The 20,980-nt window shown below is 38.8% G+C and overlaps 1 protein-coding gene across 2 annotated transcripts in view; it reads left to right on the top strand.

The window, feature by feature from the left end:
* GRIA1 (glutamate ionotropic receptor AMPA type subunit 1) overlaps nucleotides 1–16,804 on the top strand; it is a 352,588-nt gene extending 335,784 nt beyond the window's left edge. For both annotated transcript variants that reach the window (XM_074212568.1, XM_074212569.1), the window contains exons 15-16: nucleotides 2,155–2,289; nucleotides 12,758–16,804. In XM_074212568.1, the coding sequence (XP_074068669.1) occupies nucleotides 2,155–2,289; nucleotides 12,758–12,946 (324 nt within the window). In that variant the 3' untranslated portion in view covers nucleotides 12,947–16,804. The remainder of the gene's footprint in view (nucleotides 1–2,154; nucleotides 2,290–12,757) is intronic.
* Nucleotides 16,805–20,980: the final 4,176 nt, after the last annotated feature.

Genomic DNA, 20,980 nt, shown 5'->3' with positions numbered 1-20,980 from the left:
AGAGAGCTAAAGGAGTGAATTTCGAATGATGAAATATCAGACATGAATATGCACAATGGGGAAGATATAGAATCATGGATTAGGAACCAAAAGGAAACCCAGAAGTTACCTGTTCCAACCCCTTCATTTTATAGATGAGGAAACTGAGTCCTCTAAAGATTAAGTGATTTGCTCAAGGCTACATTGGCAAAGTGACAGAGACATTTGGAATCCACATCATCTGCTTCCCAGTCTCACACTTTCCACTGCACTTGTCTCTTTCCAAATACATGATATCAGTGACTGGCCTAGGATTCATTTTGATATACCTCCTTTGTTTGGCAATGGAAACCCCATTATATCAGAGCAAGAGAAATGCTGCCTTTTGATTAATCATTAATGTGGTTTTTTTAAAAGCTAGACCCTGACTTGCCAAGCATAACGCATGTTCAGCTCCATCTGATTTAGCAATTACAAGAAAGTCACTCAGGAGTATAACACTCAGTACAAAGCAGACTGTAGATTTAAATCCTCCCACTGGACTAGGAAAGTGTAAGTTCTGGGGAGCCATTTTTGGCTGTTAGCAGTCATAATACTGAACCCCGCTGATCTCGGGACAACGCACCAAGTCCAGCAAAGACAGAAGTCACTTCCTGATTAAATTTATCATTCCTACATAATGGAGACCTAAATCGTAGCTGTTGGGGAATACAAATGGAAGAAAGGTGCATGACTATGCACCATTATAAATAATACAATCCCACCCCCACCCCCAATAAACAAGAAGTGTTTTGATTTGAGTTTATTTGGTTTTGTTTTGTTTCTTAATATCCAACCAAAGCAGAAACTCAGTGCCCACACACACCAACAAATCTAGGGATATATTTGTACAAGTGACATGTGCATTTTGCTTGGCTTCCCAGATATAATGTCTAAGATCATCCCTGGGGAAATGTTATAATCAGGGTCATTTTGTTGTTTTTGTTATTAAGCTAATCACAACAGGTTAATCTTCACATGGTGGGGGAAGGGGGAGATTTTTTGTTGAAATTTCTTTTTATTGATTTCACCTGTCTCATTATGGTTCCTTCTCTTGAGAGATTATTTTCTACTCACCAATGAGACTTGACCCTATGCTGTGTGTGTGTGTATATATATATATGTATATATATATGTATTATATATACATATATATATGTATATGTATATGTATATCTCCAGCCAGTCCTCTGCAGCAGCTCCCCTATTGTTCAGCAAGTACACACCTTTAAAAACTCACAATGCAGGAAAGATCCCAGACCTATCAGAACAACCAACCATGACTATTGAATTTTCACGCAGTGCTGTGTCCCAGTGGCAAGATTGGGCTGTGCCCAATTGTTTGCCCCTGGCCCTGCAGACTGATTTCTGAATACTGTCTTTAGTCCCTTACAGAGCAAAATCCCAAATAGTCAGGTCTGCCCCCCACTCAGGATTTTCAACCAGCATATTAAATACAAAAATAACTCCACTCAAACCTAATTAATAGGATTTAATAGAGCTATTTTGCTATTTAAAACCCTTTGTGAAAACTGAGCTGCCAAAAACTAATTTAAAATGTATGCATACATCAATTGGTCTCTATTCCATGAACAATTCCTCTTAGAAAAAATGAGATCAAACAATATCTTGGAAAAGTTGATTCCAAGGACCAGTTCTCAGGCTAATACTGAGAGAAACAAACGTAGAGCCGGACCAATGTGTTGCTGAGCAACAGACTGTGCGGGGGATCCAATCTGGGAGGAAAGGGAGCAGCTTTCCCAAAGAAGAGTTTGGGGGGAGGGACCAGCAATGGCTGAAGTCCATTGCCTCTGATATAGGGAAGACATTTCCATCCATAATTGAGAATAGGGACAAATCCAAACCTTGAATCCCTCGTGTACATGCGCAAGGGGATCATTAATGTTTCAGCATACAAGATGCTTTAAAATCATGCTGTGTCTTAAAGGAGGGTGGGGGTAGGGGATGGTGGGGGGTGAAGTGCCTGTGTGTGTAAATATATACATATATATATATATATGTATTTATCCATACCTATATATTTATTTGTATGTAGTTACAAGGTTTTTCAATTGCCCTTCAATTAACTTTTTTTCTTTCTCTCCCTGGTTCCTTCTTCTTCCTTTCTTCTCCTAGGATAAAACAAGTGCTCTGAGCCTCAGCAATGTGGCCGGAGTGTTCTACATCCTGATCGGAGGCCTCGGGTTAGCCATGCTGGTTGCCTTAATCGAGTTTTGCTACAAGTCTCGTAGCGAATCCAAGCGGATGAAGGTGGCATTCCTTTTGCAAGTCTAGTCTTTCCCCTTCTTTAGTCCCCAGATTTCCCAGGGGAGTCCTCAGGAATTGAAATCTCTTTTATTAGGAAGATGATGGGAACATAATAAGGAAAGAAAATTGGGGAAGGGAATAAGCATTTATCAGGCTCCTACTATTTGCCAGACACTGTGCTAAGCACTTTTCAGATATCTCATTTGTTTTCATTAATAGTCCATGAAGGTGATAATAGCTTACCTTTCTATAATGCAGGACTATAAGAAGGGGTGTGCTAGTTCAACAACTGGCTTAGGGGGAGGGGGGAAATTGTTGGCCCAACACATTTTTTATTCTAATCTACTAATCTGAACTATTAACATTTTCTCTATTACTTTCTGAAGTCTAGACAATCAACTAAACCACAGATCAAGTTCTGATTTGCACAATTTGCCAATTTGCTTAGCATAAATGCTCTCACAAGTCAATTTGAGCAGGTTCCAATATATCCCTGGTGATGATATTTAGGAAGAAGTGCTTTTCTCATAACATCCTTGAGTCACTCTTAGGTGCCCCGTCATTTTCCTGACAAAGAAACTTTAGTTCAGGGAAATTGTTTCACAATTTCCAGGTCAAAAGACTCCAAGTTTTGGGATTTCCAGACTACATCAAGATATAAAAAAAGCCACAGGAAGAAAAAATAGAAGATATCAATTAGCCAATCAAGTACCACACTGGTCCAAATATAGGCCCATTGACATAATGGGCAGTCTGACAACTATATCTCTGAGACCCTGGGAAAGGTCATCTAACTTCTTGGTACTTCATACAGTTCTCTAATATTATCAAGTCCATTTGTCATGGAAAAACTCATGGAAATGGTGTTAGATTACAGGCAGAGTACCAAGAATCAAACGCTTGGGAAAATCATCCAAACTTTCTTGAAGTGAATCTTCCTCTGTAAAATGAATAGGAGAAGACAGTAGACTACAAGATCTCAAAGGTTCTTTCTAGTGAACTTTTGATCCTATGGCCCTGTGTATGATAAGTTGTCCATGAACATTGATGGAGATATTTTTCACACTGGGGAATCACAGATCCAAAAAGATTTTTAAATAGGATGCATTCTAAAATTATATCTTCAAAGGAAGGAAACACATATGTTGTGTTTCAGACACCCCTGACTCTTTATGATCCCATTTGGTAAAGATATTGGAGTGGTTTGCCATTTCTTTCTGTTTATTTTATAGATGAGGAAACTGAGGTAAACAGGGTTGATTGACTTGCCCAGAGTCACACAACTAGTAAGTGTCTGAAGTCACATTTGAACTCAGAAGTTCCAGACTCCAAGCCCAGCACTCTAATCATTATGCCAACTAGTAGCATTTCTGTATTTGTACCTATATAGATAGATACATACATATATATATATATATATATGCATGCATTCACTATATAATATTGATTTAGATATATAGATATAGTATTGCTTTAGATAGCTAAATTCTGGCATACTCAAAACTCAAATGAATCATGCAATTTGGGTTTTTTTCAGTGTATACCTAGATTATTTTTAATCATAAAATAAACTTTAAAGATATACTCTCTTTTCAGGGACAGATTATTCTGACCATTATGGTAACTGTACACTAAAAATAACTGATTATAGGCTGGAGTTCTGGGAATTTTACTGAAATCAAATGAAAATCTTTTGCGAGCAAAGTCAGCAAGATGTAGAGAATTAACTATGCAATTAATCACCATCATCATCACCATCACTATTCTCATCCTAGGGGAGCTGGAATGGAAATTAGTAATCTTCTAGTTCAATCATCTCCTTGTGCAGATGAACACATTGAAGTTCAGATGGTTAAATAATTGCCACCACAACAAAATAACAGCTAAATCCATAAAGACATTCAAGGCTTGCAAAGTGCTTTGTTCCAGAGGTCGTAAAAATTTGAAACCCTGTTCTCTAAACTCAAAATCTCTATTCCCTTGAATGTTCAGATCTGTTCAAAGAAGCCACTGCTACCCACAGCCTATTCTATAAAGTTTAGACCCTTTAAGTTGTTATGGGCAGCTAGATAGCCCAATTTTTACAGTACCCAACACAGAGTCAGGAAAATTCATCTTTCTGAATTCAAACAAACCTTGGTTTGTGACCTTGATTGAGTCACTTATTACTGTTTCCTCATCTATAAAATGAATTGATAAGGAAATGGCAATCTTTGCCAAGAAAACTCAATATGCGGTCATGAAAAGTCAAATACAACTGAACAAAAACAGCAAAAGTCTGGCATGGAATATCCTCCAGGATCTGGCACCACCGTACTTTTACAATCTTAGCTCTTTCTATTCTCCATAACAGCTAGACTGAACTATTTAACACTGCCACTGCTAGCTTTAAACTCTCCTACCCTTCTTCTCCTGCTCCTATTGATTGTGCTCCTTACCTCTGTCTACTTTTTACTTTTTTCCTGTAACCTCAATCATTCTTCCTGAGAACTGCAGTGGTAGATAATATTATTTCCATTTAACTAATGTGAAAACTTGCTCAGCGTCACCAAGGAACTTATCTATTACCACATAGCCAGGGCATGGTAGATTTCAGATTAGAATAGTGTCTTTCATTTACATAAGATGGTAGCACAATGAATAGACCATTGAATCTGCAGTTAAAGAAGACCTGAGTTCAAATCTGAACATATATATATATATATATGTATATGTATATATATATATATACTAGCTGTGTGACCCTAAGCAAGTTCATGTGTGCTTCAGTTTCTTCATCTATTAGATAATAGTAGAACCTCCACACTCCATCCAAAGTTGTTAGGATCCAATGAGATAATATTTGTTAAGTGTTATAGAAATGCTAGCTCTTATTATTCAATTCAGCAAATATTTATTAAGGGCCGCCAAGTTCACACTACTATACCAGGAACTGGTGATATTAAGCAGATCCTGCCTTCAAGGTCTATGCCTCCCAGAAGGATACAATATACAGATCCAGACCTTTAATTTCATTAGTATAGGGAAATTCCTCTATCAATCCAAGTAGGCACCTTTTCTACAACTGCCAATCTAAGAAAGTTACCTAGATGTAATAAAGGACTAGAATTTGAACCCAGGACTTCCTGGCTCTATCTTCTACTATACCTCACTGCTTCTTAAAGATCATGTACACAGGTAAATACAAGGTAATTTGAGAAGGGGAAAAAGACTTAAAAGTAAATGCAAGGTGAGAGTGGGGAAAGAAGGAAAGTACAAGGCTTCTAAAAGAAATGAGTGAGTTATACCTTAAAGCTCTGAATTCTAACAGGAAGATATGGAGGGAGCCCATTTTAAGTATAAAAGTCAGCCCATGGAGATGGGAACTGGAATGTTAGCATTTGGGGATGCCTATAATTTGGCTAGCACATAAAGTATAAACAGAGAAGTAATATGGAATAAATCTGGAAAGAAAGGTGAGAGCCAAATTATAGAGCCCTTTAAATATCAGACTGAGAAGTTCTGATTCTATTCTAGAAAGTTCTCTCATTTGGGTTTCATATTAATGCTGTGAAGTTATCAAGACAAGGGATTATTATCCATCACCAACTAAAGGTCATACAGAGAAAGTGACATGCCTAAGGTCACACACATCTAGTTCAATGGTAGAGCTGGAATTAGAGCCCAGGTCTTTGTGTAAGTGTGTATTCCTCAGCTAAAATATAGCCCCTTTGCAAAGTTTAAGGTTTAGAATGTAACGGTTGGAAGGAATCTTAGAGAATTTCTGGTCCAACATCCTTATTTTAGAGATGAGAAAACATGACACCTATGATTCAGATTTGCCTGAGGTCAAACAATAAATTAGTGGCAGAACAGGGACTCATTTCTAGAATGCATGACTGTCAATGTCTTCTATTTTTTCTGTCATAACAAGCAAATTATTCAGCCTTCCTCTTCCAAAAATTTTAAGTTAAGGTTTAAAAGTTTTCTATTTGAAGTAATCATAACATTTCTCTAAGAGATTTCTACCTGAAAGGAACCTTGAAGATCAATTAGGCCATTCTCCTCACTTTACAGATCAGGAAACTGAGGTTTAAAGAGATTAAATGATTGGCCAAAGTCATAAAGATAATGAGGGACAATCAGGCTTTAAATCTGTGCTCTCTAAAGGCAGTATTAATGCTTTTTGCATTATTCAACATAGCTTCCTTTTGGACTCACTAACTTGATGTCTTCAGTATCTTTCCATTGAGCAATTATGATTTCTGTCCAACATATAATATCACAGTAAGTAGTGACTTCAGAAGTCATCTAGTCAAATCCCTCTCATTTTAGAAAAGAGGAAACTAAAGCTGGAGAGGTTAAGTGCCTTGACTAGGGTCACAAAAGAAGTGACTTGATAAAGACTTGACCCAAAGACCTCTGACTCCCAATCTAACACTGTTTCACTCAATTGCATTGCTTCTGAACCACCACTTACACTCTTTTTTTTAAGGTTTTTGCAAGGCAAATAGGGTTAAGTGGCTTGCCCAAGGCCACACAGCTAGGTAATTATTAAGTGTCTGAGGTCAGATTTGAACCCAGGTACTCCTGACTCCAGGGCCAGTGCTTTATCCACTACACCCGCCCCCACCTACACTCTTAATATAGTTTTGTGTTGGGTTTTTTTTTAATATCTCAGCCTACCTAAAAGAGCAGATAGTTGGCTCAGTGGATAGTGTCAGGTCTGGTGTCAGAAAGATCTGAGTTAAAATCCAACCTTAGACACTTACTAAGTGTGTGACCCTGAGAGCAAGCCATTTAACCCTGTTTGCCTCAGTTTCCTCATCTATAAAATGAACTGGAAAGAAAATGGCAAACCACTCTAGTATCTTTTCCATGAAAATCCCACTGGGGTCACAAAGAGTCAAACATGACTGAACATTAACTACCTAAAAGAAGGTACTTTCACTATCTTCATTAATCAATAGGACCCCTGATTTTCTCTTTTTCAGAGGAGATAAGCAGATAAGTCAGACTTTTAGAGTTTTGAAGTTGGTCATATTATCCTGGATCTCATCATCTGTAAAGGCAGTTATCTGCTTTCAGAAGTAGGAGGACTTACTTCACATAGTGGCCCAAAGAGAACATGACAGGGACTTGTACTGATAACTTTGTGTACTGATAACTTGGTCACATGATTCTTTACCTTCTTATCTCAGAGTCAAGTCATTCTTAAAGGATTGCTGGTGATGCATTTTTGCTTCAAATCCCTGTGCTCAGAATCTGACCCTCCCCTCAGTTCAGAAAGAATCCTGAAGAGTGATCAATGCCAATCCCTCTTTTGTCCTACCCCTTCTCATGTCAATCTGGTTTCAGCTCCACCTACCCTTTCTCAGAACAGCAGTGGGGTAAAACATAACAGATTTAAAGAAGTCTTTGGATAGTATAGTAGCAAAACCATCATGTATGATGTCAGAGGACTTGGATTCAAGTCCAGCTCCACCACTTACTAGCTTTTAATAGCACAGATTCCACATGCTAGGACCTCCTTTTTAGGAAAATCACTTTAGTTGTCAATAGCCTCAGAGTATTCCCCCAGAAACTGAGGAAATTGGACAACTTCGAAATTCCTTCCTACTCTGGAAATCACTGACCTTAGGGATGCTATCATTTTTAAAGATTTTAGATTCTCCAATTGTTGGGACCCCACCCCCAATTAGGAAAGAATTAGCCAGAAGGAGATGTAGGGTTGTCATTAGAGTGGAAGGAGATCTGGTGTCTCTCATTTACTATTCAAATCCTCATGGAAATGAACTCTAGCCTTCCTCCAAAGACTAGCCTTACCCAGGAGAGATACTGCCCTTTCAGAATTAAGCATAGCAGTATTAATGGACTATGTATTTAAGCCAAGCAGCTGTAATCTGGCACACTTGCTCCCTGAGAGTTAATGAACAACTAGGAAAAGTAGTAAACCCCCTCCCCCAGGAAGATCATTAGCCAAAGGTGGTAACAAACTTCTTCACAAAGACTCCCTGATGAGGTCATTAATAAGGTTAGAACCTGTCATTAGGACACTCTTCCCCTCCCTTATTCACAAGGCTTCCAGACTGCTTTCAACCTTAACTGATATTTCTTTAAAAGAAGAACTGGCAGGGGGTTGAAATAAAGTCTCCAGTAGGGTCACATTATGATCAAATATGAGAGGAAAGATCTTGGGGTTGAAGTAATGACCAAGAGCATCAGACCTGCAGTCAACTGACATGGACTCCAGGCCAGACTTCACAAATTATGAACTGTGACACCTTGGGCAAGTCATTTAGTTTTCTTCATTTGTAAAATATTTTACATCTGTAAAATGAATATGAGTTATGAATAGTAACCTGTCAGTGGGTGGAATTTAAACTACCATGTGTTGTTTCTGTGTATCAGTTCCCCAGGATTTCTGAGCATATCACCAGACTATCATTTATCATAGGCCTTCCCCATAATCTGCTGGCAGAGGACCTAGATTTAAATCCTAGTTCTTATTGAACATCTTTGTAACTTTAAATAAATCGCTTAATAGAACCTCAGTTTTCTCATCTGTAAAATGATGCAGTTGGACTGAACCAAAAGGTCCTTCCAGCTCTAAAATCATTCTTTTAGGACCCCCCTCTTCCCATTCAGCTTTCCAAATTCCTATATCTCCTGTGGACATAAGTGGACATAAGTCCACTTGAAGCATAGCAAGATATAATGGAAAAGACACTGAACTGAAATTTGAGAAGCCTATATTAAAGGCCATTGGGATCACTCTGGTGAACTATTTTTCTTATGGAGTCATTGGGATGATCAAATGATGTGACAGGTGATGGATTCTCTATAACTGTGGACTTATGTCTACTGTGGACACTTATGATTGCTTAACAAATGAGGAAAGTCATTTAACTTCACTAATGCTCAGTTTCCCCATCTGTCAAATCACAACAGTAAAATCACTGCCCTAGTTATAGAGGTAGAAAGACTAAGTTTTCTATATAAAGTGCTATAGAAATGAACTTCAGTATAAGAATTTTAAGATTTGTTTGAATTTTTGATCCATATATGTGACTTAATCAGAGTAAGAGAGAGATTCCTAGGATGGAAACTCCCTTCAGTGACTCAGAGCAGCAGTTCATCTCTCTTTTATAATCTTAATGAGCTGCCTGGAATAAGGATGTAATTTAGCTATGGTCTCAAATATAATATATGACAGAGACAGGTCTTGGGCCTATCCATTTCTTCCTCCAAAGCTATCCCCCTTGCTCCATACTGTGTTAAAGCTATCTCTCAGCATAAGATAAAAGAAAGATAAAGCAGATAAAGTTGATCTGTTATAAGTGAAGTAGATGAAATTCAGATCAAAAGGATCCCAAGTGTATTCCCTACTCTCCCACTGTATTGGTTGTATAACCTTGAGGTAAGTCATTTAACTAATCTCAGATTCAATCAATAAATCTGTAAAACGGAGAGAATATCACATAGTAAGTAGATATTTTATAAGAAAAACATTTAATTAACCTTAAAAACCTAGAAAAAATATCAATTATTTTTTTTCTTCATCCAGGGAAATAAGAGTGTATTTCTTACACCTTGCAGAATTTTGGTTACTGTCAAACAACATCTTACAAAAGGAATAATCACTGAAATTCAACTCAGCAAGCATTTCCTTAAATGCCAAGGCACTGTGGATACAAAAAGGGCTATGAGACAATCCCTGATTTTTTAAGAAGTTGCTATCTGATGGAAATAGTGGATGGAAATATATATATATATATATGTATATATATATACATATATATATATGTATATATATATATATATATATATATATATATACATATAAAGTTGGAGACTAATGGAGAATGGGTTAAGTTCAGAGGGAGAGATCCAGGGAAAGTGCCATGAGAAATCTAAAGAGATGGGGATCATTTTCATGCAGAATCGTCAGGGGAAATTTGCTGGAGGTAGGATGATGTAATAAAAGGAGACTTGGATCCAAATCCTAACTCTACCATCTTGGTCCTAAATAGTTTAGCTTCTCTTGCTTCTTCATTTGTAGAATAGGGATAATAATACTTCCCTTTACCATCCCTCAGGATTGCTGTGAAGCAATCCTTTGATAAACCTTAGAACTCTATAGAAGAGGGAGTTGTTACTTTTAGGAAGGTGATGTGGTATTGGATTTAGGGGTAAGAGAAAGAAGATCCTTCCAGGGATGAAGTTGGTTGTTTGGTTGATTGGTTGGTTGGTTATTGTGCTTCATCATCAAAGAGGATCAAAATTTCATTACTATATTGAACTCATACTGATTAGACTAATTGGACTATTACAAGTTTGCAAGGCTATCCCCTTGTACCAGATCAGGTAGAAGTAGGCCATTTGGACATTTGAAATTGAGATGAAGACATTAAGTATAACATAAGAAAAGGTATAGAGATGGGATGGGATTGGACAAAGAAAAATAGGGAATGGTCTATTGCAGCCAAAACATGGAGTGATATGAAAAAAAAAACCTGAAAATATAAGTCAGAGTTAGATGCTGGAAAGCCTTGAATGCCAGGCTAAAAATTTGGTGTATTTTTTTAGACAAAATCATTGAAGGTTTTTTTTAAGAAGGATGACAAGATCAGAACAGTATGTCCAGTCAAAATGGTTTTAGCATGAAAAGGCTAGGACATGAAAGACAAGAGTAGCAAGAATCAGGCTACACAAGGAGAGATGAGAGCTAAAGCTAAAGTTGTGGCAATGAAAATGAAAATGGTGGGGGCAGAGAAGACAAGGCAGAAATCTTAAGGGCAGATTTATGAGGGAAAATAACTAGCTGAACATAAAATCATAGATTAAGAATTAGAAGGGATGTATAAAATACCTGGTTTAACTCTCTCATTTTACAGATGAGGAAACCGAGGCCAAGCAAGTTTAAATGACTTATTGAAAAGTATATGGGTAGTAAATAGAAGTGGGATTTGAACCTAGATCCTCTGACTCCAAATCCCACATTGCTTTTCTTTATATTACAGTGCCTCTCTAATGCCAAGCCTAAAGTGATAAGGATATCCAACAGGCAGCTGGAATAAGGGACTAGGAAGTTATGGATTTTTTTTTCTCTGTAGTCCCCTTTAGAAAGTTTAAGCATGTATCTTTCAGCTCTACCTGAAGGAAAGAAGATAGATTAGCTAACTCCCTAGGAAAACCCACAGTGTGGATGAAAACCAGTGTCTGGGATTTGACCCTGGATGACTGTATCCTGCTAAGTTTTGGGGACTCTTCTACTAACTCCCAATGTAGTTGTGCCCTTAGCCTTAGGACATATATATCATGTGCTGCTAACTTACATGGAATGTCTCTGGGAATACAACTTTGAGAATAGAAAGCCAGAATCATTAGTGTAGGTCTAGTAGATAATTTTTCATTAGAGAAGGGATTTTTAGTTGAAATAAAAACTAAGAGAATGTTGAAGCAAAATCCATCTGGAACCGTGGGGTGTTCCCTGCCCTCAAAAAAAATTCCTATTTGTTTTTCAAAATCTTTTTTCAGTAGCTGCTAATTCCTTGAGTTTCCATTTTCATATTTCGAGGGTTGTAACATCTCAGTTATATTTATAAAGCCTTTGATTTAACTTCTCACATTCCCTCCCAACAGAGGGTGGGATTTAAATAAACCAGGCCAGGGAGAGTTGTGGGGGGAAGCAGAGCTTATTCATGTGGGTGTGGCGTTATATGGGACAAGCATGGCTGAATCATGGGTGTGCCAAAAAAGAAAACGTTCTTGTCAGCAGGATTGGTAGTACGAGGATGCCCCCAGCCTACAGATACTTCTAAGTTTCTGTAGCACCGTAACTGGGGTGGGACAGAAGGGATTAAAAATAGGCATCCTGGCAGAATTATGGTCTTTCTTTTAAAAGGGATCCTAGAGAATACAACTGTCCTCAATTCACTTAATGTTTGTCAAGCATTCATAAGAGTAGACACACTTAGAAAGACCCTGTCTTGAGTCACATTTGATCCTTCCAATGACTCCATAAGGCAAGTAGGGTGAAGATTATCCCACCTATTTTATAGATGAAGAAGATGAGGGACAATAGAGAATGGCTCACCCAAGGTTACACAGCTAGCTAGTGGAAATAAAGACTTGCCTATTAGAAAGGCAATATGAGGTAGTGGATAGAGAACTGAGCCAAGAAGACCTGATAAATAATAGGTATATGACTATGCAAGTCACTTAAACTCTCAGTGCCCCAGGCTACTCTAGAGTTCTGGGGTTCTCTGAGTTCAAGAGAAAGTTCTGAACTGTTCTGGTAGAGGAAGCTTTCTATACCAATGAAATCACTGATTCAGTCCCCGGATTAAGAAGTACCAGGCAGAAGGGGCGGGGGGGAATAATAGAAACAGGGAAGAAAGATGGGGCCTTTTGAAACCTAGTATTGACTGTTGATGCATATTGGTCATTGCCAAGGACATGGGGATGAACCCCCGGTCCTCCTGAAAAGGGTTTCTGTTTGATCCCACAGCAATCCATCAATGAAGCCATACGGACAGCGACCCTGCCCCGGAACAGTGGGGCAGGAGGCAGTGGAGAGAATGGCCGAGTCGTCAGTCACGACTTCCCCAAATCCATGCAAGCAATTCCGTGCATGAGCCACAGCTCGGGGATGCCCTTGGGAGCCACAGGATTGTAACAGGAGATGATCATGTCCCCAGGGGAGCAGGGCTGGTCTCCCTAAGCCCCATCCCAAACCCTTCAGTGCCAAAAAATATTGAAAAGCAACCATCACCAGTCACCATGACCATAGCAGGACAATTCGACGGTCTTTCCTGAGGAACTAAGAATCCAGTTTCCTTTCTTTTTTCCCCCTTCCTTTTTTGCTTCTGTTATCATTGCTCTCTGAAGGAACCCAGTATAGGAGATGAATAACTGTTTTGTACTGCAATAAGCAAAAAAGTAACTGGATTTAACAGACTCACAAAATCTGAAAATGGAATCACTAATGAGGAGATTGCACCACTTGTTTTAACTTGGTCATTAATGTGTCTGAGTGTGTGCAATATTATTTTTTCCTTACTAACTTTCATGGTTTGCAGGTTTAGTTTGCCCTTCTCTTCAATTCCCCCAACCCTCCCTGTTTGAGGCTTGATTGGAATTCATATGGTCAAGTCAGAGTTTCCAGCAAGTCAAGGAAACATCCAAGCTAATACCATGGGGGAGGATTCAGAGTTGCCCTTCATTCATTCCATGGCCCCTAGGCCATCCGTTGCTTTAGCTGTGGCCCAGGGCTGGGTATAGAACTATGTGTGGTTAGGGAGGGTGGTCAGTGTTCTCCCCAAGAAGAAGAGCAGAGGTCACTAAGGCACTGACTTAGTCTGGAAATGATACAAGGAAAAGAGAAAAAGGTAGGCAAGTAGCACTGTGAGATGACGGATTATTCTAGAAGGCTCCCCTTTAGGGAGCACAGGGAACAATGACTTTGAAATTTTAAGAGCCAATCAGTCAGACTTACATGGGGAGTTAGGTTCTATATAGAGCCTGGCTCAGTCCTAAAAACTGTGCATATCTGAGTTCAAAGAACTTCTGGCCAATGAAGGGAGATGAATCTTCCAGGAGAAGCTGAGACTTGAGAGGACTGAATGAACCAGGCAGAGAATTTAGCAAAAAGTCTTCTCTACCTTACCTAACAGGTGGCTGGGATATCCAAAAACCAGAGAACAGTTACTGCTACCCTGTACCTCTTAATAGGACAGGGAAATGAAGGGCAGGAATTGCAGAAACTCATAGGCAACAGAAAATTAGAGGAATGTTGTGGCTCGGGGAGCCTGGAGTGCTAGAGACCATGAATCCTTACTGTTCTAGAACAAGGCACAGGGAGGGCATCCCAACCAAGTGTCTCAAGCCTAGCACAAGGGACTAAGTGTGAACCTTGGGTTTTAGAACCCAAGTAACATTTTTACTTAGATCTAAAAACAAAACAAAAAAATTGTTTGAACAAGTAGGCAGTCTGGAAAGATAAGTCCTTTTTTATTCAATTTCAGAAGGTGTGATGCCTAAGGTGGAATTATTTTTTAAGGCAGGCAGTTGTGGAGAGAGGGGTTAAGAAACTGATTAGATCTGGGAATTTTAAGACCCCAGACCCCCAACATCCTGGGCTTGTTAGCCAGAGGAGAAATTGGTTTTGAATTGAGTGAGTAAATCCTACCCCTGTGGTCTAAGTAGGTGTGGAGGCTGTTTCATTTTCTTAAGGAAAAATTGAGTCCTTGAGACCATGAGTGGGTTGGAGAGAAAGTATAGAGTCTGAGAAGAGAATCCCAGGCAGACATATGAGTTCAGTAGGATGGAGGGTGGAGGATCTCTTATATGAAGTTTCTCCTAGTGCCACCCAACCATTGTATTGGTGTAACTGGCTTCCAGAAAACCCTACAACTGTCCTTGTTAATGCATGCCTCGGGTGCCGTAATGTGTCACAACTTTTAATGACAACCCCACTCTGACCTGTTCTGTATCATCTGCTGACCTGGTATCCACATATGATATCTCTCCACTAAGGGTTATCATTGGCAGTTGGCAAGCTAAAGGACACCCCAGTGCCTATCTGATGGCACAGCATGCATGTCCTCTTGTCTTTGGAGTTTCTCAGTGGATGCCCCCCTCCATTTCCAGGTTTCTTCCATATCCCCTCAAGGGACCAATGTCAGCTGTGAAGAGTTGCCCTCTTGAGGTCAAATCCAAGCATTGTTTTTCTGTACAGTGTGTCTGGTGTGGGCATGACACATAGAAGGACCCAAGATGAACTTCCAATATTCACTGCCGGGAGACTTTCCCTCCAGATTTTTCCCAGCGCACTGCCCCCACCAACACCACAAGGACCAATCAGGACAAAAAAAAATGGGGATATGCCATTTCTGTGGAGTTGGAAATAACCATCCCCCTTTCCCACCTCCCTATCACTGCTCTTCAAAGACATTTTGCCTTTGGCCAGAGCATCCAACTACCCTCTCTCCACCCACTGAACCAGCCAGTGAGATGGTCAGACAGGGAGAGACCTCCTGGGCTAGGACCGAAGGCCTGGGAGAACAGCATCTTGTGACTCAATCAAAAAAAAAAAGATGGGACAAAAAAAGCAAGAAAAATGTTAACTTGTAATATGTATTTTTATTACACTTTTCTTAAAAATAGAGAAATGGGAAAACTCTTAAAGGCATTGACATTTTTCTCAGCAGGAATCTCTACTTAACAGTTGTGACTCTCATTAAATTTTGCTCTTTGGTACCTGGAGCTTTTATTTAATATCTCTATTTGTTTTAACTCTCTTGGCAGATGTGCAAAAGAATTTCTTGTGTGATCTTTTCTTATTTTTCTTTTAAATGGTCAACTTTTTAGATCGCTTTTTTCTTTTCCTTCTCCATCATTTGCATAAAATGGAAATATCACCGAGAATTAAATCACTGTGGATCCATAATCTATTTTTCATACTGGTCTATTCAGTTTTGTCCATTCAGTGCCAAAATTGTTACAAATGGAGACAATGTTACCCCTAAGGCAGTATGACTTTCTTTGCAGCTGAATGGAATCTCCCTTGGTGACTGCCACTCCTGCCTTACAATTAGCAGTCAAATAAACGGTTTCAGGCTGAATTTCAATGCTGTCCAGTATTTAGCAAGGGAAATGAGATTTTGGAGATTGGGAGACCCCTGAAAATGCTTCTTTTGTGGGGCTTGTCAGGGCCAGAAGGGTAGAGTCTGAATGAATCTTAGGAACCATCTCAGAATTAAGGTTAGACATCTTGTCCAACCTTCCAACTTCAGAAAAAAAAAATTGAAAGTGAGAACAAGAAACTTGCACCAAAAGTACAAATTGGCAACAGTGAAATTATGGTCCCATGTCTCCAGGGTCCTTTGTTCTGTAACATGAAAAAGGCACTGGATGTTTCTGTTTTTGTTTTAATTTGGGAATCATAGACTATTAGAGTGGGAAGAAACCTATGAGAACATCCACTACAGACCCCTCATATGAAGGATGAGGACATTGAGGCTCAGGGAAGGAAAGTGGTTTACCCACAGCTCCATGATGAAATAGGCACAAAGCAGGAGCCCAAACTAAGAGCTCCTAATCAATCAGTTTCCATTTGAAGAGGCAGAATGGTGTAGTGGATAGAGCACTGGACTTGGAGTCAAGAAGATCTGGGTATAAATCCCACTTGCTGGTTGACCCTCAGCACCTCTTTGGGCTTCAGTTTCCTTCTTTCTAAAGTGAAGGGATCGAATTCAATTATCTGTAAGGTCCCTTCCAGGTGTAAAATGATGATGAATCCCCTACCATATGTGCCAGATCCTGTGCTAAAGGCTGGGAATACAAAGACAAATAAATAAATGTTTGTTGATTGACTTACTGATTCCCCTCTTTCTTCCCATAAGTGAAATAGGGGTTTAATTTATTTCATTGTCCATTTAAGAAATGTTCATTAGGTACTTTCTACGTACCTAAGCTTTCTTTGAGGTACTATGCAGGATACAAGAAACTTATGCCATTTGATCCCCAAGGGACACAGTCTAGCAGCAATTATATTTCCTTATTCATTCATGTGATCTTTTTCAATTTTCCAATCTTAGTTGTAAAGTTGCATTCCCTCTAGTCAAGTCATTTTTTTCCTAGTCAGTGAAGCTGATAGTTTTGATGTTTGCCATCAGTCCTTCCTTACAGGGAGACAGAACCATTGGTAGGATATTGGGACTCACAGAAGCAGCCAGGAAATGGTTCACATAATCGGTGCTAAAAAAAATTCCAAGGAGGAAGCAATAAATGACTGTGGGCTAGGATAGTAAGGAATTACATTAAAAAGGAGCTCCCTGTGTGACCCAAAGCTAGTCATTTCACCTCCAAGCCTCAGTTCCCACATAAAGTAAGGATAATAATATTTTCACTCTCTACCTCAGAAGGTTATAAGGAAAGTAAGTGGCCAACCTAAAAGTGCCATAGAAAGGTGACTTTCTATCAAATGGTACAATAAGGAACCTAGATTCCATTTAATTGAAATGAGGAATAAGTCAAAGTTTTAAAGTAGATGAGTGATGAATTTTATAAAATGATTAATCTACATTCATATCTAGGGTGGAATAAGTACCAGAAGCAAGAAGGACAGAAACCAGTCAGGAAGCCACTGAAATTGTACGAGTAAGTCTAGGTCTAAACTTGGAAGGCAACCATTGGAATGAGAAGACATAGATATCCCAAAGAAACAGCTGATGGGAACACTAATATGAGAAGAGGGAGAATGAGGCGTATAGAATGAAACCTTGGTCATCTGAAAGAATGATGATCTTGGTAATACAACAAGAGGCAGCTAGGAAAGTGGGGGGGGAGTGTTCATGAGTTCCATTTGGGACAGATTGTACTTAAAGTTCTATAAGAATACACAGATGGACATGTACAGCACTCAGTTAGAAATATGGGCCTTAATCTTAGGAGGGAGATCCGGAAGAGTTTGAAGAGTCAGGACAAATTGAAAAATTGACTAAAGAAAACACCCCAACCCCATGAACAGTTGAGGGTAGACTGGGAGTAGGAGGTGAGGGACACATGGTAGCAGCCAAGTGTGGGCAGACCTGGCCACTGACAGTTCTGTTTAATCCCTACAGTACCCAGATGGCAACAGAGAGCCCATGATGCCAGCTATCCTCTTCCACAGCTCCCCACTCCTCCATCTTAGCCACTTCAGACAAGCAGGAGAGGAGGAATTGAATAGCTAACCTTATTGATCCTGCCCACTCCAGGTCATCAATACTCCAAGAGGATAAATGGTAACCTGCTAGGAGCTATTCATCCACAGATATCAAAATAAATCTCTTTCCTGCACAGATGACTCAGAGTCCTTCAGACAGTCCAGTAAAGGATCTTATATCACATTCCAGAATAATAGATTAGAATTGGAAAGTACCTTAAAGGTCACCTAATCCAATTCCCTCTTTTTTTACATATAAGGAATGGAATTTCAAATAATTTACCCAGAATCATATAGGAAATAGAATACCAGAGTTGAATTTAAAATCAGATTCTTTAATTCCAAATCCATCTCTCTTTTCACTATAGCAAGCTGCCTCTTAGCAAGTGTCATGACAATTTTTTGTTTGTATAGTTTATTTTTTAAGATGAAGCTATTTCAATGAAATATTATTTGCTGGGACTTAGTTATTCCACATATTCCACCATAACTGTAAAAAAATGTATTTAGAATGGAATTGTGGGATTAAAAGAGACTTTAAAGACCTTAAAGAGACCTTAAAGATTACCTAGTCTAACCTTCTAATTGTGAAGATACATAATTCTGCCTGCCCACCTCTCCTATCACCACCCCTTCCCACCCTACCTCAACCCAAACATTCACATCTTCATTTCAGCTGATTCTTTTATAGCATGTCTTCAAGTGTCTTTCACATCCTGATCATTCCTCCCTCCTCTGGATATAGCCAAGACAGGAGGGAACACAAAAAATAAAATATATAAATATATACACATATATGTATATGTATTTATATATATATATAATTTATATACATATATATATTATATATATATATATATATCTTTAGATAGCTCACTCAACCCAACCCAAGTTCAGTTAATGAAGTTTTTGTTAAGCATCAATTCTGTAGGTCATATCCTGTGCTAGGCTGTAAGTATACAAATGCAAAAAAAAAAAAAAAGAAATAATTCCATCTCTTAAGGAACTTGCATTCTAATGGAAGGACTCAAATATATGCATGTGTGTGTGTGTGTGTGTGTGTGTGTATGTGTGTGTGTGTATACACATGCATACATAAACGCAAAGAGAATATAAATACAAAGTAGTCTGGGAGAAAGAGCACTAAGCAGTTGATCTCAGTGAAAGTTTTGTGTAGAATCTGGCAGAGGTGAGGAGGGGGTGCACTCCAGGCAAAGGAATTGCTATTACATAGCCACAGAGATAGGAGGTAGAATATTGTGAGAGGATGGTCAGTTTGAAAAGATTCATGAGTCAAAGATAGAGATGTAATATACAATTAGACAGGAAAAAGGTTGGAACATGTTGTGAAAGGCTTTAAAAGCCAAATCAAGAAGTTTCTATTTTATCCTAGAGACAACAGGAAGTCACTAGAGTTTATGGAGTAGTGTTGGATGAGTGACATGAAATCAAATCTGAATTTTAGTGGCAATGTGGAGGATAGACTGGGAGAATGGGATGAGACCTGAATCAGGGAAACTACTTAGGAGACCGTTGCAATAATCTAGAAGAGAAGTGATAAGGCTCCAAATGAAGGTGATGGCAAGTTAGTGGCCAAGTTGGATATCCTCTTGCCAAAGGTTCTTTTTATTCTCCTACACTGCTTCAAAGATGGCACTAGAGTCAAACCACATTGAGGTTTTTCTCCTACACCTTCAGCTTCCTATTTTATCCTGAACTAGTTACTTTAGGAACTATAAATCTTATAAGAACTGTTAGCTTTCCATTGACAGAGGAAGATGGAAAAAAAATAAAACAACACTACTGGGTAAGAGAATGTTGTTGCCAGATTGTCATCTCTGTGGTAACCTTTAGCCCATCTTGACATCTCTCTTGAATACCTTGTTATAATAACAGATGAGTTCCAGAGAAAGACTAGTTACAGATTCATAACATTTTAGTGTAAAGTAGAATCACAGAATTTTAGAGCCAGAATGGACATTTGGGGTCATTTAGTCGAATTCTATCATCTTTTCTTTCTTTGATTTAATCTTTCTTTTTTATTATGAACTTAATATTCATCTGCAAATACAAACATTTCAAAAAACAACAAATAAAAAAGGATTGTATGCAAAACCATGAACCTCTGTTACATGCAGTTTGTTTTTTAAATGTGTATATTAAATTGATCATGGTAATGAGGCATTGCCACTTGTGTTCCCTTCTGAACTTTTTTCTCGTGGACTTTTTGCACTTTATTGATGCTCTTTTCTTTCTTTCATTTTATACTCCCACTACCACTGACTCACCCACACCCAAACAGAAGCCCTCCATTGTAACAAATAAGTATGATAAGCAGAACAATTCCATATATTGACCACATCTGAAAGTGTATGTGCCCAGAGAGCACTTCTAGGCATCTTTATGCCAAGAAGTATGTGGCATACTTCATTTACAGTCTCTGAAGTCATCCCGTATCCATCAGAATTCTGTAGACTTTCAAAGATCTTTTCCTTGTTTCTTTCCATCATTTTCTTAAATCAGAAACCAAAGCCTAGAGAGGAGAAGTCATTTTCCCAAATTCATACATCTAGTAATTGCTATGGTCCAGGTCTAGAGCCCAGCTCACTTAACCCACTCATTCTACAATGCTAAACTAAGACATTGCTATCACACTACTGTCTGGTAATTAAGAGAAAGCTGGGCTTTAGAGCTGTTGTTTTAAAAGATCTTGGGTTCATATCTTTGCAGTAAGCCTTCCATTTTCAGAGCACCACCAGTCCTATAGGTTACCTCTGGTGACTTCTTTACCCTCCTCAAAATTCAATTGATTTCAACAAGTGAAGACTGTTATGGGCAGTTGAAGGACTTGAATCTGAATCCCAGCTCTCCCACTGTATAAGTTGGGCAAGTCTCCATCCCTGAGCCCTACTCACCATTTAGACAGAAAATTAATGAGTAGGACTCAAGATTATCACTAAGGGTACCTACCAACTCTCTAGGATTCAATAATTGTTTTAACTT

The sequence above is a fragment of the Macrotis lagotis genome, chromosome 1 (genome assembly GCF_037893015.1).
Source record: "Macrotis lagotis isolate mMagLag1 chromosome 1, bilby.v1.9.chrom.fasta, whole genome shotgun sequence".
In the NCBI taxonomy this organism is placed as follows: domain Eukaryota; kingdom Metazoa; phylum Chordata; class Mammalia; order Peramelemorphia; family Peramelidae; genus Macrotis; species Macrotis lagotis.
Note: the sequence above shows the minus strand (reverse complement) of the source record. Positions and strands in the feature narration are given on the sequence as shown.